The 23,727-nt window shown below is 28.9% G+C and overlaps 1 protein-coding gene across 2 annotated transcripts; it reads right to left on the bottom strand.

Moving 5' to 3' along the window:
* Positions 1–363: 363 nt before the first annotated feature.
* On the bottom strand, positions 364–12,506 carry LOC129987965 (gastrula zinc finger protein XlCGF7.1-like). Of its 2 annotated transcripts, none has more exons than XM_056095990.1 (2): positions 12,446–12,506; positions 364–1,515 (listed from the first exon to the last, which is right to left on the bottom strand). In XM_056095990.1, the coding sequence occupies exon 2, from the start codon at positions 1,351–1,353 to the stop codon at positions 661–663; it is 693 nt and encodes a 230-aa protein (XP_055951965.1). In that variant the 5' UTR covers positions 1,354–1,515; positions 12,446–12,506; the 3' UTR covers positions 364–660. The 2 variants fall into 2 exon arrangements, with proteins under 2 accessions (XP_055951965.1, XP_055951964.1); XM_056095989.1 differs by having other exon boundaries at positions 12,327–12,490.
* Positions 12,507–23,727: the final 11,221 nt, after the last annotated feature.

Here is a 23,727-nt window from a genome sequence, read left to right on the forward strand (position 1 = left end):
ATTAATTCATTAATATAATTTTAGTATTGTGGTCATTTATATATATATTATTATATATATGTACTTAATTAATTTCCTAATTTTTAGCTTAATTTAACCCATATTATTTCCTTCTAAAATTTTTTCTTATTTCCTGATCCATTTCCATCTTTTTTATTACAACGCGAGTTCTAAAATTGTTGAAGTCGACAAGTTCCCAAACTCCGAGTGAAGGGATAAAAAATTGTCAACCTAAGCGAATTCTTTTTAAAAGATTCCTATAATTCCCTTACATAAATCAACACGTGTAAAGAAATGCCAATCAAAATCTCTCTTTTTCATAGACACACAAATATATATATAAAGAAAATATTAACTTTAATTACACTGGTCACCAAATATTTTCCAAGATATAAAGGCAAACTCTGGATATTTTCATTTGTATGAATTTGATAAATCACATTTAAACAATCTTTATGAAAGAATATTTTTTCTATATACATCTAAATATCAAGGATTTTTATTCGCATGTGAAGTAAGGACAATGTGCATTTAAATTAAATTTCTCAGAAAACTCCTTACTACACACATCACAGATAAAGGAATTTTCTTTTGTATGAATTCGATAATGTTTATTTAAATAATATTAGTGAGAAAATTTTTATAACATACAGTACAAGTTTAAGGTTTTTCTTTTGTATGAGTTCGATAATGCTTATTCAACTTATATTTCCAAACAAATTCTTTGCTGCATACATCACAGGAATAGAGTTTTACAGTTCTATGAATTCGACAATGATCATCTAAATCACGTTTCTGAGAAAATTCTCTACGGCATATATCACAAGAATAGGGTTTTTCATTTGCATGCGTTAGATAATGCTCATTCAAATTCCTTTCACTACAAAAGTCTCTACAGCATATATCACAAGAATAGGGTTTTTCATTTACATGCGTTAGATAATGCCAATGCAAATTCCTTTTTCGACGAAATTTTATACAGCATATAGCGCAAGAATAGAGCTTTTCTATTGTATGTGTTCGACAATGCACAGTTAAAGTAAATTTCCGAGAAAATTGTTCATTGCAGACATCGCAAGTGTATCGTTTTTCTGTATGAATTCGATAATGGTCCTGTAAAGTAGTTTCTTGAGAAAATTCTTTAGTACATATATCACATGAAAAAGTTTTTTCACGTGTGTGAACACGACAATGTTCTGCCAACATCCATGCTTTAGTATATATCTTATCACAAATATTACACTTGTACTGTTTGGTACTTAACAAAGTTTGATTTTGAACATTTGTACCAAATACTTTACTAACATCATCACCAGTCCAAAAATTCTTGTTTCCCATGAGAGAGTCCTCCATCCTCCACTCACAGAATTGATTTTTTTTTTCACTAAAAATGAATGAATTTATATCAATGATAATTTTTCTTTAGATGTCGCTTTTCATCTGTATGTCATCATGTTCTAGTTTATTTTAAAAAGTATTGTCTTTTCATTGCATCCGCTCACCTCCAAAAGTCATCTGGAAAAGAAAATGCGTCTTATTATTTTATCTCTACATATATTTAATCATTATTTGATCATATGGAAAATGTATAGCATAAATGTTTATTCTTCAAAAAAATCTATTTCTTTAAAGACAGTGGAAAATTCATACCATAATGCAGTTTCTGTTGGGAGACTACATCGTCTACACACATTTGCCGTCTCTCTTTAGTTTTTTTGGATTTATACTCCCAGATATAATGTTGTTGTAAATTTATGAAAAATAAAAATAATGAATTCATTAAAGGACATTGAATAATTGCCATAAACTTCTTAATAGTACTGATCAGATGAAGTATTCATTTTCTCAAGACATTTTTCTGATTCGAGCAATATGAAAGACTTTTTTACACACGGGCATCTCGTGAATGGATACCACGGAACCCCTAAATATTTGTCCTGTCTATAAATATAATCATTACTTCAATAAATTTTGTATGCAATATGTAAATCCATCAACAATATTACAGAACAAGGTTTTCCAAGCTTTTGTTGTTGTTGCTTATGGCACTAGTCATAGATAAGCCCGCTGACGAAGTCAGCGATTTTAAGCCGAGTTTTAGCGTCTCTTGTTTTCAGTAGCGCCATCTAAGGCCAAGAGTACGTCTTAGCTACTCATGCGTCACAGTCTTTTTCACGGGGTGGACTTCATTCATACATTTTTCATTCACTCGTGCACAAATAGTAATTTAGACCTAAATCAGAGAACGATCGCCTTTGATCCAGTGCCCCATCCAGTGGTATTATCTCAACTTGGTGGACTTTGTGGCTACGACAGATTTATACGCGCACCAGCCACCATGTACACGGAGAGTCTCCGGTCGGCGGCGTTCAAACTCACAACCCAAGGGATGCGAATCCAACGCCCTACCAACTAGGCTATCCCGGCCCAAATTTTCAAACTTTTAAATATTGCAAACCGCTTTTTTTTTCGACGAACCACTTACGCTCTTTTTGAAAACAGTGTTTATGAGCCAAAGAGTAATTTTGCACAGAAAAAAAATGATGACAACACATAAATGATAACCAGCAGTTATTTATGTTCAAATTAAAAATCAAAATTAAAGTTATGCATTAAACAAAAATAATGTTTATGCAAACTTATTTGAATGCTTTTAACAAAACGGAGTTTCTGATTAAGTGGTCGAGGACCAAGCTGACACGAGACGCTTGAAAGCATATTGAGCCTTTCTACTATGTGGTTTGGTGAAGATTTTAAACTCACATCATATTTTGACCAATTCAAGATCTTACTGCGATCCATCATATTATATGAAACGCGACGCACCTTCTAGGAACATCCGTATAAAAAAAATATATTTATGGTTTGGAATATACAGGGGAAGCGCAGCGAAAAACTACAAACCTCTTTTGGTAGAAACAAATGAATACTACAATTTTACGATTCTAAGCAGTACCAATTGTTGTTGGTGCACATGCGCAGTGACAATCGTCTGCAAGTTCTTTCGTCATTGTAAAGAACAAAAGGTGCTTCTCAAAAGCAAAGCCTTCTTCCCTTCTAAAGATGTTGGACGCGAGATTTTAAATGATTTTCAGCTGCAGAAAATTTTTGAAAATTGCAGCCAAATAAAAAAATTTAAGAAATTTGAAGATGAATAAAATAACCCCGAAGCATAACAGATATTCACAAATAATAAAGGAGGATATATGTGAGTTGGCATTCTACAGGCTAGTTTCATCTAAAGAGACCATAATTAAATTTAGTAGAAATATGGTTTGGAAAATAGAAATGTGCACCTAAAAGTGGGTTTCTTTTTTGCAAATTTTGATTAAAATTGGCTCAGCTCCAGTATACGGCCTCCGCCAAATTGGCGAGAAATTTGGCGATAAACGGTCATTTCTGGCTGCCGTTATCGGCGTACGTTTTCTTCTTTATGGTAACCTTAAACCTTATCTCTTAACCTTTCACCTTAACCTCTAATTTTAAATTTCATTCATTTCACACTGTACTATCCACTTGTATCAGTCGACGGCTGTTAGCTCCCATCATTTCCCACGTGGCCAGGTTGTATTTTTCCATTTTATTTTGTTTTTGCATTTTTATTTTTCTATTTTTACTCATGGCATCTGCTAATGTACAAATTCAGGATGTTGTTGAAAAATTTCAAAATGTTTTGCAGAAAAACGGGCTTGGATTTAGGGTTTCTAAGATGTCAGACAATAAAGCGAGGCCTATTTTTGGAAATCCTGGAGTTGCGACCAGGTATTTTGTCACAGAGTTGATGCGGGATAGGGATAATTTTTTTTGCTTTTTTGAAGGAATCGGGTTTGATTAAAACCCCAAATTGCCCTATTTGCAATGTTTTACTGCAGGTACGAACTAGAAATGATGTTTCGGATGGTTATAGCTTTGTTTGTCGGAACAGTATAATTAGGGGTGAGTCAAGGAAAATGTGTGGGAAGCAGGTAAGTTTGAGGTATGGTTCTTGGTTCAACAGCAGTAGGTTGACCATAGAGGAAATATTTTTGCTCACTTTTGAGATTGTTATAGGCACAAGGACAGGGGAAATAAAAGAGCAATACTTTTTCGGCAACAGTACCTTATCAGATTGGAGGCAGTTCATTAACGAACGAATTTTAGAGTATGTGGAGGAGAATTCAGAAAAAATTGGAGGTGTTGGAAAAATTGTGGAAGTGGATGAATCGAAATTCGGGAAGAGGAAATATAATAGAGGTCATCGAGTTGAGGGACAATGGGTTTTTGGTGGTGTGGAGAGAGGATCGGGACGTACGTTTCTTGTAGCTGTCCACGATAGGAAAGCTGAAACGTTAGTCTCTTGCATAAAACAGTGGATTGAGCCGGGTACGATTATATATAGTGATTATTGGAAGGCTTATGACAGTTTAGGTGAGGAAGGATACGAACATTTAAAGGTGAACCACAGTTTACATTTTGTTCAGCCGGCAGATTTAGCGAATGGAATTCCGGCTGTCCACACAAACACTGTTGAAAGCCTGTGGAATATTGTCAAAAATACCTTGCCAATATATAATCGGCAAGGTGATTTCAAATTTTATTTGGCTATGTTTCTTTTTGAAAGATCTTGTCGAGATAAAAAGGTGCATGTTTTCAATAAATTCTTGGAAATTATCAGAGACATTCCTTGGGAGGAATACTCCATTAAAATCTCTGATAAGTAACAAGGGAGGTCAATATGTATTTTTATAAGGAGCAGCTCACATATACAGCTATTAACTTTTATAAACTATGCTTTTAAAATTGAAAAAATATGAATCTTTTCATGAGAACATATTCAGCATAAAATTAAGAAATCACTTTAAAAAATCGGAGCAAAAAATAATTTCGTTAAAAAGGGGGGGGGGGGGTCAGGGGGGCAGCGCCACCCCCTGACTGTATTTTATCAGTGTTGGAAATAAGCCTAACGTGGCTTCAAAACTTCCGGGTGAGAATCACAACATCCTAAACAAACACGCATTATTGGCGACTTCTTGGCGAAAAAAATGGCGCCAATAGGCCGTATACGGGAGCTGCTCCTTAAAATTTTAATTAATTTAAAATTAAGCATGATATTGATATTTTCCCACGTTAATTTCTAAAAATTTCTTTAAAATTAATTTTATACCGTTTTAAAATTCAAATAAATCATCTTTTTAATGATCTCAATTTATTTGTAATGCATTTTCTCCTGATTTTTTTTAAAAAAATTGTATAATTTTCAATAATATATTTTATTGTTGCAATAAAATTTAAAATATTTTTTTATTGTTTCTTTGGATATTTAATCGCATGAATTTTTCCTATTCTTGAATGCATGAGCCAATTAGTGAGATTATTCCCAATCGGTCAGAGTAAAGTTGGATTTACACTCATCCAGCCACAAACCATTCAGTAAGACCGAGGCCGTGCGCGAAAAAGACAAGAGCGCTACCTAGAGGAGGCCAATAACATGAGAAATTTAGCTGCTGTGACGTCACAGCGTAAAGCCTCCATTTGAGTGCTTGCGATTGGAATGCGCGCGTGATTTAAGGAAATGCATACCGAAATTCCGGTGTATTCTTGGATTAACTCATTCTAAAGTAAGTTTTTTAAATTTATGTTAGTTGCATACAAAAATATAATCTAGTTATATTTTAGAGTTAACTTTGATTGCAATATTTTTAGATATAAAGTTGTTTTTGTATTTAATCACGTGGTGACAAGTCTAATTTGATGCTTTAATTGTTGATTATATTATCTCTACATTATCGTTTATTTCATTATGTAATTTAAGCATTTCTTAGGTTCTTCTAAAGCTTAAAAATTTCAATAGCTTCTTTTAAATGTAAGCATTTCATAATGGTTAGAAATTAGTGTTACTCTCCGAGATCGGCTAAGCCTAAAGTACGGACAAAATCAACTCGCTTGTGCGGGCCGAGCAAAACGAAATTGTTCGGCTGAAAATTAACGGACTTTTTCTCTTTATGTAAAGTATACATAATTTTTAAAATTCAATTGTGGACTAAAGAAAATTATAGGTTTTTGGAGGAAATCGCTAGAAAATTGTTCAGAAACACAGTTATTTTTTAAACATACAGAATGAAGAATTTTAATTTGAAATAATTTAATGAAATATTTCCTATATTATTTTTATTACAGGTAATAATTTAAATTTGTCGAGATCCTTGAACTTAATGCTAATTTAGCTTTTTTTAATTTTAGTTAGCTTTAATCTTACATTTTTTTTGAAAAGAAAACTGTCAACTTTTTTTTAGTAGGATAAACTTTAGCAAACGAAGGAAATAGACCTACTGGGGAACCCGCCTTCGCTTAATATTTCTGAAAAGGGGTAGTGCATCTGGAAACAGTACCCCCAGGGTGATGTGGAAAGCTGTTTCTAACAATTTAATTAGAAATTTATGTAAATAAAATTAAATAATTTATCGTTTTTGTGTATTTTTTCTCAAAACACTGGATTATCCATCATCAAAATTTCCTGCTTTGAACTAATCTTTTTAAAATTGATTTTTTAATGAAATATCAGTTTTTTGCATATGCTATTCTATGAATATGAAAAAAAAAAAATGTTTTTTGGTTTCTGGTACTTTTTCTCTAAACAATGGGTAATCTACTATCAAAATTCCTTTCTTGCAATTGAAATTTGTGTCAAAGCCTTTTTAAAAGTGTTTTATTTTACTTGTACTATTCTTTCAAATATTTATTTTAATTGATCGTCGATGTTAAAAATTCTTTCAGTAATAAGTAACTGCCAAAACCTTAGTACTTCTGTTGTGTTTCTGTAATTTGAAAGGAAACTTATGGATTTAAAGATACAAATCCCCTATTCATTTCAAAGGTCTTCTTAATCAACAAGAAAATAAATGTTTAGTTAAAGAGGTTTTATGAATTCTTAGTTTTTATCGGCTATTCATTCCGAGGTTAGTTTGAATCCGTAAAAAAAGATGGAAAAATTACTATCAAAAGACGAAATAGTTAGTTTCTGCATAGGAATAGGGTTTCCTACATCACCAACAGAGCTAAGCAAAGGCTTTCGACTGTGACGTCACGAATTCAACCTTTCGGCCTCCTGCATAGCTACTTCTGTTTATCTTTTTCGCGCACGGCCTCGGACAAGTACAGTTTCTACGCATGCGCGTCTTACGTGATATGTGCACCGTTAAAAGAGGGTTTAAAACTGTTTAAATTTAAAAAAAAAAAAAAAAAAAACTATTTTTTTCCTTAGTTTAAAGTTCTTAGTATCCTTTTTTAAAAAAGATAATTTTACATAAATTTGGGAGAAATTAATATTTTATATAATTCTTTTTTACTGCCTGATAAGCAAGCTTTTGGGATATCTTTCTTTTTTATTTCAATTCAAATTTACTATCTCACGATTAAGAGAAGTCAAAATTCTAAATCGACACAAAATATAACAATAAAAAAGATCAGATTCATTTTCTAAAAATATATGACTAAATATGTCAAAATAAATTTTCAATTCGCGTATTTTTTTTTCTTTTTCAGGACGATGGCTGTCCCCCCCCCCTTCTTTCTATCATTCACAATTAAAAGGAAAAATATCGATGTAAATTAATTGAAAATTAAATCGGCTAACTAAAGCAGCGTTTACAGGAGGCCAACTATTGTTCACAATGAAAGGAACATCACATGACCCCAATGAACAATGGTTGTTTCATCGGGACAATCATTTGTCATTGTGGTCACGCGATCATTCTGAAGTAGTCATGATCTTCAGTTGCATGCAATCGTTGGCCTCGTGTGAACCCTGTTTTATCCCGTTTTCAGAGGAATACTGAGCCTCATAAGGCCAGTCCTTGTTGAAAACTTAAAAAAAAAAAAAAGATTCTGTTTATCTGCACAAGGAGAAGTAGAGAGTGAACTTACATCATTACGAAAGATGATTAAAACAGGTCCTTACAATTAAAAGACAGATTTGCACAGTTACATTTTAATGGAAATCACAGGATTTGAATTCATTAGAAGAGTATATAAAATAATAATAATAAGTGTAAGACCAATAAAATAATGCGGCTTTATTGTCTGTCACAATTTTATGCTTTAAAATACTTCTTTTTTAGGGAATCTGAACTCAGCTAGATGTCAAAGACGACTTGAAATAGATCAAAAATTAATTTAAAAAATTGTATTTTTAAATTTGTACAAAAATAAATATTTATCTTCAAGTATAATTCTAAACTTTCAAGTACATTTATAATTCTGCATATTTACAAGTATATTTATTTTTACCATAAGGTTTCATGGCTTTTTTGTTGTTGTTGTTTTCAACCATAGTTGAATAAAATTTTATAAACGAGAGTATAGAATAATACAAAAAAAAAAAAAAAAAAAAAATCTTAAACTTTAATTTTAAATATTATTATTTTAATAAAAATAAATTTTAAAGATATCATTCCTAAGTAAATTTATCTGTTAATTTTATCTGAATCAATTAAAAAATAAAAATATTTTATTGATTACTTACAAAATAATTCAAAATTAACGAGCAAAGGCAAAAATTAAGATATGGTGAATGGGATTAATCTGCGAAGTAAATGAAGTAAAATATTTCAGCAACGAAAACCTCATCTTCTGAATATACCACAAAAAGAAGACAGAAATGTAAAGAAGGAAACTTCTGCATTATTTCTTTTAAACAATGCATTAATTCATGATATAACTAAAAAAAAAAAAAAGTATAGCTGAGAAACAGGTTTGACAACATTATTTTATATTCAATTTCACAGCATTTCCCTGAATAGTTTCCTGAATATAATAAACTGTTCTATACGCATTTTGTTGATAGAAGAACAGTAAAATACTACAAAAAAAGTATTCATTAGCATAATGAATCAGTCACACGGTTTTGAAATACATATCAAAAGGATATAGTATTTCAAAACGAAAATCACTTTTTAAATTGAATACAAGTATAAAAAAGTATGGAGAAAAAGCAAAATAATTAAAAAAAAATCATACTAAAATTAGAAATTTGATTGCAGGAATTTTACGACATAAAATTCAGATTTAGACAAACTGTGCAGTATAAGCGCTTAAGAGTGGGGATAAAAAATAAAAAAAAAATCACGAATTAATAATTTGGTTAAGTACAAGGACAAAGGCTTCAGCAATTTTTAGAGCCTAGAAAACTAACACAAAAGGATATCATTCAGTTTATGTGCTCAGAAAAATCTATTTTATTCTACCCATGAATCTTATAAAATCTGAATGACATCTTATTTAGTATCGTCCAGCTTTAGCAACAAACTATTTCATCAGGACAAAGGTTGTATTTCATTTCATGCATAATTTGAAAATTATGATTTTTCCAACAAAGTATTTATGTTACTTTAATGGCCTTACACCTATTTTATTTATTGTATACATGAACCTAAAGGATGAAATTGAGTCTTACGATATCATAGAGCTAAAATAATTTAACTATCCAAGTATTCAATCTTCTAATCAGACTTTTTTTTTTTTTTCATGGCAGCTTTATTTTCTTATTTTTAATGTAAAATACTGATGCAACAGACAGAATTTTTTTCTTTAGATTTATATTTCTAACTAGATAACAGATTGTTTAGATTTATATATCTAACTTGATAATAGATTCTTTACATTTATATTTCTGTTGGATACTATTTGTAAACTGAGTTAAGAAAAAATTATTAGAAACATTCAACATGGCACTAGATTTAAAGTTATTACATGCATGTTATTTGAATGTAATCATATCATGGATAAAAGGTGTTTATAAAGAAAGGCTTTCTTCAAATTTCATTTGGATCTTTTAATTATTAGAAATTTTGATATTATCCTGCTAACTTCAGAATTTATTATCCCCTACATCATTTTTTTTTTTTTTAAAAAAATCAGCTTTTCAGAAAGGCAAATTTTATTTCTGAGCAATTTTTTTCAACTTTAATAATTATTTCAAAATTAATTCTAAACTCAATTTTGAGACAATGCTTTCATTTTATGTAACTGAGTGTTACAAAACAGAAAAATTGTGAATAATCATTAGGGCTGTGAATATTATATGGCTCTCATACAAAAAAAAAAAAAAAAGTAAATTTTTTAATTGATTACTAATTATTGTCTTGCATATTACAAAACAGTGATTTTAGTTTTTTAACATGAAAATGTTTATAAGCTGGCATTATCTTATGTAAAAATTTTTATTAACAGAACGTAACAACTTGAAGCGGTCAAACATAAAATCAGCATAGTAAACCCAAAACATTATCACACAATAATGTTTGGAATCATTCAATTTCTTTTTTTCTTTTCAAATCTACCTGCTCTAAATGGTTTCTTTCATTCTTTTATTTTTTTGAACGACTGCCTTTCTAAAGAAAGATTAAGTTCAGTATTTATAAAAATAACTTAAACATGGAATTTAAATGTGTATATTTTTATCACAATTCCTAATGAAAGATAGAATAAAGTTAGATGTTAAATTAGACTATTTCAGAAACAGAATGTTCAACAAAGAAACAATATGATTAAACCATTGAGGGCATTTGGTAATAAACAATACTAAAATGAAAACACACACACAAATTTAATTTGAGATTGAAGGATAAAGAAATAAAACAAAATATATTTACTAAATGATTTTTTCCTTCAAAATATTAATATATTTTCATTTTTCACTTGCTGGCAATAAGCAAATTTTAAGATTATATTTATGAATCATGCTATGTAGTTGGCATAACATGTTAAGAATTAAATGGAATTTTGGAGATTCATCAAATATTCAGCAATACATAGGAAACAAAACAGAATATTACATTCAAAATAAAAAGTTACAATGGCAAAATTAAAATCCTGGAAAGTTTTCTTACTTCTCATTATCTTGTATGAATTGAACATTTGTTTTAAGTAAATGAATTTGATATAAAAATTAGTTCTTTCAAAAAAATTAATAATAATAATTGTCCAGCATATATGCTAGACAAAAATGCCATCATCTCTAATAGAAGTGGATATCAAAGTATAGATAAGAATATCAATGTACAGCAATCTCATAAATTAATAAATGGATATTTCTAATATATAAAAAAAGAAAATGATGTTAATCTTAAACAGTCAAGAAATTTTATAGAGCTAACAAAAGGTAATAAATGGGATTGATATGCAATTTTATCACTGGATAAGGTTTCTTTTATATAGAGGGTGTCAAATTAAGCTTTCAAGGGGTCTTCAGGAAATGTAAGTTGTGGAGCCATTTGCCCTCCTCAACTTCTAAAACCAATCATTTTTAAAAATTGATTTAAATTTTTTTAAATTTATTTTAATAGCAATTTTTGATAAATTAAAATTTAAAAAAAACTTAATTCTGGGCTACTTTTGAATTGATTTCAGTAGCTTATGGGGGAAAAAAATGTTACAAATTATAAAACAATGTGGCGGAAAAATCGCAAAAAATAATTAGGAATGTTGCTAAAATAATGTTCCCAAATTTAAATGATACTTGATTTCACATGAATAAAATTAAGTTCACAATAATTGTAATTTAAATTTTTCTGAATGTACGGCCAAAAAAAAAGGGGGGGGGACATTAGGGCTCCTAGACAGTTATCTATTTATTGAATGCATAATACATATCCTGCATAACTGTTTTAAGCCATTAATACCAAGTGTTCTCTTTAGGACAATAAGCTTTTCATTTCTGTGGTTAAAATCAATCACAGAATTTTTTTCTGTTTTTTTTATTAAGTAAAAAGTGGTCAAATGGCATTACCACTTATTACCCAGATTTCAAGGCCAAAAGTATAATTATTTCAAAATTTCTAAACTTTTGCTTCAGTTTATTTTTGAGATAATGGAAGAAATTCTACAGTAACATCTCTTTTTTTTTTTTGACATGCAAAACAATTTTTAATACACATTTATTGATAAAAAGTTTTTTTTTTTTTGCATCATTTTTTTACCTTTAGTTCAATATTTTGGAGAGGGATAATTTTTTTTTCCAGTTGTAAGTGTAATGCTTTTAACAGAATTCGAAAGACATTCATTCTTCAAATAAATTTAGACACTAATGAGTAAAGAATGTGTACCTCCATAGCTGATTTGTGAATCAGAGAATGTAATTTAAATCTTATTACTATAATTTAAAAAAAATTCTACACAACATAAAATATTTATATTTATGTTACTGAATTGACATGGGAACATAATGTCTTTCAGAGAGTTAATTTATATGCAGAATGTATTTTGGAAGGCGTGTCAAAAAAAATTATCATTAAATGCGCAACACAATACATGTGAAGTTTCATTAGGAAATAAAAATATAATTTACCTACCTAGTAAAATTATCCGAATTTTTTTGGAGTTTAATACACACACTAATATTTAGACAATTAATAACAAATTCTACAACAACTGAATCTATATTAATAGTTTTGGGATAATTTTGTCTTACTTTATCACGGACGCCATTTACTTTTACCGTTGGGTATCTTTGAACTGATACTCAGAGCGCGGCTCTAAAGTGGAAATGGTTCCACTCATTGAAACGATTCATAATACAGAAAATGAACGCATGATGAATAAGAAAAATTTATCCTTTTTGATAAATTATTCATATCTAAGAATTTAGATTTTAATGTGGCAGCTCTTCAATTCGAAAACGAAAAGTGATGCAAACACTTCTCCTTTTAGAGAATGGAATTTTTTAAAAAATCCTAAAATTTACGAATTCTATATCAGAAAATTATCGACATTTCTTGCTTTGATGAGCCATTTCTAACTTAAGGAAAATATATTAAAACCATGTGTGCTTTCATCAAACCAATAGGAAACCAGTTTACCAAACCGAAATACTACGTATATGACAAAGCGAAAAAAACTAATTATTAATATATAGGTGAACTTCCGAATAAGAGACGAGAATAGATCATTTGTTGGCCAAACAGGTAGTGAACGACATATTATCAATGAATCTTAGTGCTGAACGATTTCTGCAAAATTTGTTCGAGAGAGAGCCCTGCGACGCGTAGCAGTAAAGAAGTTCGTAATTACAAATTGTAAACATGGCTATATCTAGACAATATAAACAAGAGGACACCAGCTGTTGTTATATATTCCCATCTCTTTCCATTCAAGTCAAGACAGACGGAAGATGCGAAACATTTGGCAGGTGTTTTAAGTACATTTAAATTTCGAGTTAAAACATTCATTTAATTTAGGACGAAAGCTAGTCAAAAATATGTAAAGAGTATTTTTTTTCCCCCTCAGTTCTTTTTACAAAGTTTGTGTTCTCTTAACTTAATATTATTATTTATTAAAAGTAAATTTGTTCTATAATCATAAATTGTTATGCTTTTGCACTGTTGAATCATGAAATAATGCAGATTGATCGTCTTTGAAAAATAAACCAATGTATTAAAATTATTTAGAAATATTTGTATCTCTTTTATAATTATTTTGTTATGTTAATTAATGACATATATATTTGTTGTTATTAATATTAATAATAGAGCAAAATAAGACTTGCAAATTCTGCTGAAATAATCATGATTTTATTTTAAAATTTGATTTTTAGCATATTAGATGCTTTTTATATTTTGTGCTGTTTGAAGTCATAATTTTTATTTTATAATTATAAAAGAATATTCAAATGAAATGAAAATAAAAGTTAATCAATTATTTCTTTGTTTTATTTGTCCAATGGGTAATATTAATAATCATTATATAATTTGAAGACTTTTTTAAGAATCTCCCAATACGAAATAAAAATGAAGCAAGTGTTTTAGATTTTATAATAAGATTCTATAGCTGTTACCGTGATAATAGTTCAATAATAAACAAGTGGAATATAGATGTAATAACTTTTATTTTTTAGAAACTCTTCAGTAGCATTAACTTTTGCTCAAAAAGGAGAATTTCAAAGTTTCAATTTCATGTGTTCCATACCTAATCTCAGTGGCAGATTTCAAACAAAGCAAATTAAGCAGGTGCCTGTGGCTTCTAGGAAAAGCTAAAGGAAAACTGGTTAAAAATTTTATAAGCCTAGTTTCCAATTAAATGAACATGAAAAATACAAATTCTGTGAATTATTAAAATCATTATTAAATAAAAAGTATAATTAGTTCCTCATTTAATATATAACATTTACTATTTCAATTGTCTTATATTTGTTTGGAGTTTATAATTTCCCTGTATCTTCTTATACTTATTACATACTTTTACTTGCAAGTAAAGAAATCATGAACTAATAATTATGGTTCATTTTTCAAGTATATTATTATTTTAATAATTTTTTTGCATGGTATACTTATTGAATTCTATTTTAATAAAGCCATTTACATTTTCAGAAAGTTGCTAAAATAAAAAAATTGAATTAAAATAAATAATTTGTATGTTTATTAGGTTTTGAAATTTGAAACTAAATTTAACAGTTTTTAAAAGAGAAGCTGTTATACTGCCTAAGGCAGCAAAATGAATCAATCCATCATTGTTGAATCTCGCTAGAAATTGACAATCTAGACAATGCTCAGTCACCTTGTCAAATGAAATTGATGCAATCAATAATTATATCAAATTAGAATGAACTAAATTCCCTTGATGTTTGAATATTTAAATGCAAAATATTTTGTATATAATTTCAGGATAATAAGTTAGTACTGTATAGCATGAAATATACAAATAATATTCCATTAGTCTAAATTCATTTTTCCAATTTCCTTTTTTTCACTAAACTAAGAAATTTTAGAAAGGTAAGCATTCATTTTTTTTAACAGTATATCTAACTGCATTGTTTCCTAATTCAGCATGGCAAATTCATCATATTCAGTATGCATATTTATTTTTATTCATATTTATTCTTTACTTATTTATAAAACTGGAGTAAAATATAATATTAAATATAGATTGGCCATAAAATAATTTGAGTTATTTTGAATTTAATTAAGAGCGTGTTTTGGCAGTTTTAATTATATTTGGTCTACATATTATTTTGGGCTTGAAATTTTGAATTTTGTACGAAAAGGAAAATTTCATTTTGATTTTTGTTCAAGAAGTTCCAATTTTCGTCGTCAACTGTGATATGGCATTATGTTTGTAATTGGACTAGTCAATTAACCAAAATAATTTCAGGAAATCACAAAAATCACAATTTCTATTACAAATTTTATTTTGACTTTGTCAATAAATTTGGCTGTGCGTGAGGTATTCACATTTCTAGCTGCGATTCAGACCAAATTATTTCTGGTCAAAACTATCATTTTTCAAGGCGCTCGAAGTTATTAAGACGACCTTTTACACTTTATCGACATATATACCTTGAGGAAACCTATAAAGTACTTCAGGACTTCATGCGATTATACTTCACGTGAAGTCCTGTGGATCATACTTCACATGAAGTCCTGTGAAGTATGATAAAGTACTATGTTCTCTTTTCTAAAAAAAATCTTAGAATGATCAAGTATACATCCTCCCCCCCCCCCCCAGAGAGGTCCAAATTTTCAGCTTTTCCTCCCTGAATTAGAAAAATACGTTTTTGGAATATGCTTGTCTGTGATAAAGATAACCCAAAACCGCTTTGAACTAGACGGATGAAATTTGGCGTACAATATTTACACCAAAATTTGTAGATTTCTATCAAATTTGAGCAAAATCTGTTCAAAGGAAGTCTGGCTGTTCGAACATAAATCAACACTATAACTACAAAACAATGAGAGCTAGACAGATAAAATTCGGTATACAGATTGAACATCTATAGTGTAGACAACTGTCAAATTTTAAACCAGATCCATCAAGGTATTGGCCGTCTGTCGATCTGTAATTTCAGAAACATGTAAACGTAATAATTCAAAAACAGAATGACTTAAGTATATTAAATTTCGTATAGGATTTTGTGACTGCAGTTGTAGTTTTGTGTCAGATTTTGGTTTCAGTCAGTTAGGAAAAACGCATTTAAAATACAAATTCTATTTTTCGGATACTATCAAGAGCATGACAGGGATTAATCACTGAATTACTCGCCAAGGATCACGCAATAAATTTAGTAAAATTACTAAATTCGCGCCAAGGGTTAATATTTCGTAATCATTGTACGCCAATGAAATGCAAGGCGTTACCTGGGATAATACTTTTATTCGAGAGTATGCGAGAAAGTTTTGGGAAGATCACTCGCCCTGGTTATTATTTTATTTTGAAAAACACGGCTCCAAGCTCAAGCTGTGAATAGCATTACAATCTTTATATTCTTCATCACTTTAATTTTTAAGAATCTGAGGAACAATAGTAAAAGAAAAAAAAAAAAGTTTTTTTTTTTTTTTTTTTTTTTTTTTTTTTTTTCTAACTGCAACAAACTGATCTCTCAATTTTACAACCCTCTTGTCAATTGTCCTGCATTCCCCATCGTAGTTACGCCACTGCTTACAAACATGTAGAACAATCAATCGCGGACGCAGTATGTTATCAGTAAAATTCGACTGTCAAATAATGACTTATCCGCAGATGCCATACATGCGAATAAGATTTTGTTCTTCAATTCGGACTCTGAAAATACAGATAAATTCGCGAGTGCAAGCTTTGAAATAACGCGTTTCTTAAGTATAATTATACTATACTTAATTTTCTTCATTGTACAATAAAATTTAAAAAAAGACACTCGTTTTTTTTCTTTTTGCAGTACGATTTTGTATATTAACCCTTTATTTTGTATAGACTTAGTTTTATAACACTTAACCCATTAGTTGCCACGATCCCCATTTGCGGATTTTGGAACATTACGTACAGCACCAGGCGCTAAAAATATATTTGATACTCCTGATAGTTTGATTTCATTCTATATGTATGAAACAAAATTGCGTGTAGCAAGAAAGTGTATATTCTGTGCTTCGTTTCTTTACAACAAGTGAACAAATTAAAAATTTATCTGTAAATTGAACGGAATAGAATTGTCATATTTGAAGCATTATATATTTGGTTTGGTTTGTATATTATAATGTATATTATTATTAAGTATATTATAATGAAATACCATTCAAAAATATGTAATTTAGAGGTTATATTAATGATCTGTTACTTTCTCAATCTTATATATATGTAACAAATTCGAATCCTGTCGACTTTTTAATATGTAGCATTATTTGTTGTAAAGCAGAATGCAGTTTGAAGACAGTGAAGATACTTTTAATTTCGTGACGTCGTTTTATTTCATTTTGAAGAAGCAGGCATATGTACAAGCGATGAGCACACAGAACGACACAGAAAAGGAATGAGGAAAAAGCTCTTGGACATTTTTTCCGTGGTCTTATATAACCTATGATTTTGATAAGGAAAATATTTCTTTACAGTGCTAATGTATTATGAGATTTCAATAGGGATTTTCGTTACACGCGTTTACAAGGCAGGGGAAACACAGGGAGATTTTAAAAAAGAATTTGCCTGATCAGCGGTATTTTATCTCTTCACGTGCAGTGTGGGAAAGTTAGCTTTAGCGGATTCAGCAGTTTTATGAAGCTTCTCTTGAATTAATTAAGTAGAGAAAGTGTAATTGGATCACGAAATAAGAGAATATTTTTAGAATGAAGTTACTATGGGCTAAATTAAAATAAAATTTTGGAAATTAATTAAATTGAAATTAAAAAGTTAAAATAGCATTATATATATAAAGTAATGATATTTTTAACTCTTAATTTAAAACAAATTAATTTCCAAAGCTTTATCTTAATTTAGCCCATAGTAATATCATTGTCTTATTTCCTGATACAATTCCACTTTCTGTTTAATTAATTCAACTGAAGCTGTGTAAAAATTACTGCGCAGACACTTTTAAGTATCAAATAAAAGTAATCCCTTTGTTGCCCTTGTCAAAGATCAACACATGTATTCAATCGGCACGTGGCCGGAAGTCCCATGTTATATAAGACTAGTGATCATTTGTTTCGCCCCTTTTTTTTTCTTACTTCTGCTTTCGTGCCCGCCTTCTTGTAAATAATCATGCCTGCCTCCCAAGAGAGAATAAAACGAAATTAAAAATACAAAGTCTCTTCACTGCTTGTCCAACCTGCATTCTGCTTCAATCAAAATAACCTTATATATATATATATATATATATATATATATATATATATATATATATATATATATATATATATATATATATATATATATATATATATATATATATATATATATATATATAAATGATTTTATTTATCATTTTATAATGATATTGCTTTTCAAAAACATTGAATATTTTCAAAACAAAATATAACTTGAACAGAATTTACTGTTACAAAAATTTTTGTACACTAGGATAATAGTGATAAATAGGGAAATTAACAGAAAATTAGGGATTTAACCCTGCTAATATTTACGAGAGAGTTTATTGCATTTGTAATTGTATTATTATTTGTCGTAAATATGTTGTTCTGAAGTATTTTATTGAAAAAAATTGTGTGTAAAGTGTCTTGAGTTAATCCGCGAATATTTTTATTTTATTCTATTTCATTCTATTTATTCTCATTCACGCAAAAAAATGCCTTTAATAATTTATATTGTACTAAAATTGCATTTTCTTTACCAGATGGCTTGTGAGGGCGACATGATATTACGATAGAAAATATTTCTTCAATTAAAGTAAGACATTTCCCTGATTTTCTACAGATGTGGAGCAGCGCTTAGTGGACTATTATCCTTGATGTGACTTATGCTGATATCTTCAGAGATATTTCAGAAACAAGATGGAACCAAATAACAATAGGAATGAAAGTCAATTGGTTAATGATGTATGTGTTAAAACAACAGATGTTGACACTAATATCAAAAGCGAAACTCCTGCAAACAAGAAGCTTTACACATGCATTATTTGTTCGATGGAATTTTCCCATAAAGGTCATTTAGGTCAACATTTTCGTAAGCATGCGAAAAGAAAACATCATATTTGTAATATATGCAACAAAGAATTTTCTAGAAGAAGTAATTTAATTAATCATTACCGTACTCATACAAATGAAAAACCTTATTCCTGTGATTTATGCGGTAAACGGTTTACGCAGAAAAGTAATTTATTTCAACATTGTCGTTTTCATGCAAAGGAAAAGCCTTACTCTTGTAATGTATGTAATAAAACATTTTTTCAGAAAAGTCATTTAACTGAGCATTGCATAACTCATACAAACGAGAGACCTTATTCCTGTGATGTATGCAATAAAAAATTTTTTCATAGAAGTCGCTTGAATGAGCATTGTAGAATTCATACAAATGAAAAGCCCCATTCTTGTGATCTGTGCAATAAAAAATTTTATCGTAAGGCTGATTGTAATAAACATTATCTAACTCACTCAAATGAGAAGCCTTTTTCTTGTGATGTATGTGATAAAAAGTTTTCTCAAAAGTCATCTTTAAAGCGATATTATCATTCTCACTCGAGTGAAAAACCTATTCTTGTGATGTCTGCAGTAAACAATCTTCTCGGAAATCACATTTAAGTGATCATTATCTAACTCAAACGAATGAAAAACCGTATTCTTGGGATGTATGTTGTAAAGATTTTATCTAGTAAATCAATTTGACTATGCACTACCGTGTTCATATTGATGAAAAACTGTTTCTTGTAATATATGTGATTATAAGTTTTCTCATAAAGTTAATTTAGCGATGCATTATCAAATTCAAACATATTAAGTATTTTACTTTTGTCATATATTAAAAAAAAAAGAAAGAAAAAGAATTTTCTCATTACCATATCTGTTTACACACAAATAAAAAAAAATAATCTGATCTAAAAAAGTTCATTTCATCTCAAAATTTTAGAAATAAAAATCCATTTCTACTGATTAATCAGTAAATAATTTTAAATGCCTTTTAAATCAGCAGTTTTCTAATCTGAAAGAAGAATGTTTTGTTGAGATATTTTTTGGTAAAGATTGTTCAAAACAATATAATGATGAGAATAGACATTATCATATTTAGTCAAAGGTAACAATGTTATTTATATGTGTATGTATTAAGAAACTTACTGGTGAAAATCATTATATATTATTGTTTCTGATCGGATAAAGTCTTTGTATTACTTCTAAAATTTAGAAAAGTTGTCCTTACTTTTGTTACTATTATTGTTATTCAAAAAAATTACTATTGTTATTTAAAAAATTACTTTCCATTGTCTAAAATTCAAAATAATTCAATCATTGCAGTGGAAAATAATAATTAAATTGTTTTTTAAATCTCTATATGTGAAAATGTATTTATATAGATTGTGTTGTATTTTTTTTCTTAGTCTAAATATTCAGTATAATTAGAATATAATTTAAAGTTTATGTTACACGTATAAATACCAGTTGCTCTGTAAATATTACAGTCAAAAATCGATTTCTATTTATAGTTACGCATTTCATTTGTCATCTATTCCAAATGCTTTGTTCTAATTGTCTTGGGATTAAATTTGCGCAGATTCTTGTATTTTACAGTTTCATGACATTTAAATCGGAAATCGAAAGACTTTTTCTTAATTTTTTTCAGTTTTGATAAAAGAGATTTTAAACAACATCTACATCTAAAAGAAACAAGTTGGGCAGCGCATTTATGACGTCATTAAGTGAAGGCCATTTTTCCATAAATTTAATTTTGTAAGAAAATGTATAGTTTTAATTTGTTGATTATTTTCATGAAATATAGATCATGCGTTGATTATTAGACATTTTCCATCAGTGATAAATCCTCTTTCCATTAAATTATAAAAATTATTTTCCTATTGGAACGTCTTTGGATGATTGCCTAAAGAATGTTCTTATCTTTACAGGACAACGTTAAAGAAATTTTATAGATAGTGGCATTTTCTTTTGCATATGAGTGACGATAAATTTGATTTCAGTATTTTGAATGGATGAAAGTTATGAAAAATAAGTGGCGTGTGTTGCTATCATTTCCTGTTATGTGACGTTAAATATCTTGATGATTATCTGTATTAACAGACTTCTTGCCTCCTAATTAGTTAACATTAATTGAACTGTGATGTATATACCTCTGATTTTCCATGAAGTTGTCTTCTTTTGTAACATAAAATGTTGATCACCTTATTACAAGTGATGCTGGTATTCACTTTTTCTGTATATAAGCGAATGCATTTCAAGCATTTGTTATATGTACGAATGGCTTTGATTTTGAAAGTCTCTGTTGTGTAAATGCATATGAAGGCAAATGAAATTTTCTTTTATATTTTATCCGTATCTGAAGAAAAATGGGAAGTGGAGTTTATATTCCATGGAAATGTTAAAATTGGCTATTAAATATTGTTAATCTGAAGTTTCACTGAATTTCAGTGTAACTGTATAGAAAGAAAAGAAAAGTATTTTTTAATAGAATATAATATTTAGTTTCTTTATTAGATTTATTTGATGTTATTTTCTATCCTGTGAACTCATTTGTGTTTCATTATTCTATGAATAAATTCTGTATTTACCATAATGGAATATTTGTCTATTATACAAAAATGTTCTGCCAAATTTTGATTTGAAACTTCAAAGGAACGATTTATTTTGCAGTTCTTAATCTATTGTTTATAGATTTAAATAGTGCAAATAATCTCCTGGGGGCTGATAGTTTGAATAGTTTAAATATATATTAGAGCATATTTGTGCGAAAATTGTTAAGTCGAAAAAGTATAAGATCAGAGAAAGTTTTCTACTTAGTTTCTATTTATTTGCTACTTAGTATATTGAATTCACTTATTTAATTGTTGAAAAATATTCGCTCATTTTAAAATAACAATAATTAAGGCAATAATTAGGAATGCAGCATTTCGTTGTAAGAGGATGGAATGTCATTTTCACACTGTCATGAATTAAAAATCAGATGTTGCACTATGTCAGTGTGAGAAATTGTATCGATTAGAATGGTTGCAATGAGCTGATAGTTAATGTGCCTAATGCTTGAGCATTAGTTAATGCGTTAGAGCAAACGCAATTGAGCGCATCCACTATTCCTTGATAATTGCTCTCGGAATCCCTCCAAAAAGAACTACACCGATTATAAAATAACTGGAAGTGGTTGGATTTTTAATGCAAACAGATGGGAGTGAAATTTCGGGAAAGTTCGATATTTTTGCAGACAAAAATTGATGACTAAACGTTAATATTCAAAATTCCTTCAAGACCAAAAAGTCTGACGAGGCGAATGTTACTCTATGAAATATTCTTTGACTGGAACCAAGATGATGGCAATGAGAGCCGAATTTGAGCTATAAAAATTTTATTTACTTTAAATAACTTTCATTGAAACTATTCAGCAAAAGAATCTGGAGTTTCAATAATGTACATATAGTACTATTGAATCGCACACACAAACACACTTAAAAAAAACATCACTCTACATTATGCATAACGGAACAGACATTTGTGAGGTAGTTCACTTTGCTAGGAATTGAAATAAAAATATTTTCATATATAATGGATAAGAATTTAATTTAATTGATTTTTCTTTAAATATTCTCATTACTGTTATACAAAAGAACACATCGATACCGAAATTCAGTTAGCTGGTCTGAAAATAAAATGCTCTTACTTCGAGAGTAAACATTTCCGATAGAAATTTTTTTGATATGATCATTCAAGGAATTATTTAAGAATATATACTTCTGCCTTTTCAGTCTCAGAAACGAAGTATAATGACCTAAATCATTGAAGTAACAAAGAAATAATACCTTCATTTTTGGTACAAATCTTTGTCAGATATAGAGAGCTTTAAGAATCTTAATCCAGCTAAGCGAAGAATATGATTTAGAAAATTAAGTTCATTTTGCTTAGAAAATAAAAATGTATCATTAAAGTAAATATCCATTTTTGCATAATTGTTTGTTACTATGACTTCATAAATAAAATTATGTGGTAAATACCAAAGGCAAATTACAAGTAAATATCTACTACAATGCAATAATCTACAATTTTAATATAAATTATAATTAACATTTCGTCTTTTTGTACTAATTTTGTTTCGTATAATTTTTACTTATAAAAGTTTAACTAAACAAATGGCTTCAACTAATAAATTACTCATTCAAAATGAATCACAGAAGTTGATATTTTGGTAGATATGAAATACCAAGTCTATAAAAAAACTTTTAAAGGATTATTGCAGCTTATTAGAGCTTTCCAATTAATTATTGCTTGTTATAAGACAACTATCAAATTATGAGTAAATTTATTGTAGGAATTAGAAATCTATATAACAGACCTTATTATTTATAATAATAACTCAAAACTAAATTTACAGCATCTCAAAATCAGTGTCCAAGTTTAGGACTTTTTAATTTTTATCTAAACGATATATATATATATACTGGTACGTGCTAAAATTTAATATTTTGTAATTATATATATAGAAATATTTTTTCAAAACTTCAACAGAATAAAGTTAATATACTTTCTTTTTCGGAGCAACTTTATTAATTAAAAGCACATTAAAAATTATAGCAACCTAAAAAGTAATGTAATAAAATTTGGAAAAAGCATTCATTTGCCTGCTTGTATTCAAAAAGAGAAAAGCGAATAAAAGTATCCTGTCGGCAGAATGTCGCCTATTTTTCTTCAAACCCTGTACATGTGTGTGTATAACCAGCAAACTATGAAATCCAGCATTCTATAGAATGCCTGGGGATTGTATACAAGACCTAAAACTAGCCGATAATGTATGAAACAATTTGTATTTCACCCCTTTCCTAGGCATTCTACAGAATGCCAAATGAGAAACTGG

Source organism: Argiope bruennichi, chromosome 10 (genome assembly GCF_947563725.1).
Source record: "Argiope bruennichi chromosome 10, qqArgBrue1.1, whole genome shotgun sequence".
Taxonomy (NCBI): Eukaryota; Metazoa; Arthropoda; class Arachnida; order Araneae; family Araneidae; genus Argiope; species Argiope bruennichi.

What these genes read in the sequence shown, in the direction of transcription:
- LOC129987965 (XM_056095990.1), bottom strand. Translation starts at nt 1,353, where the DNA reads ATGGAGGACTCTCTCATGGGAAACAAGAATTTTTGGACTGGTGATGAT.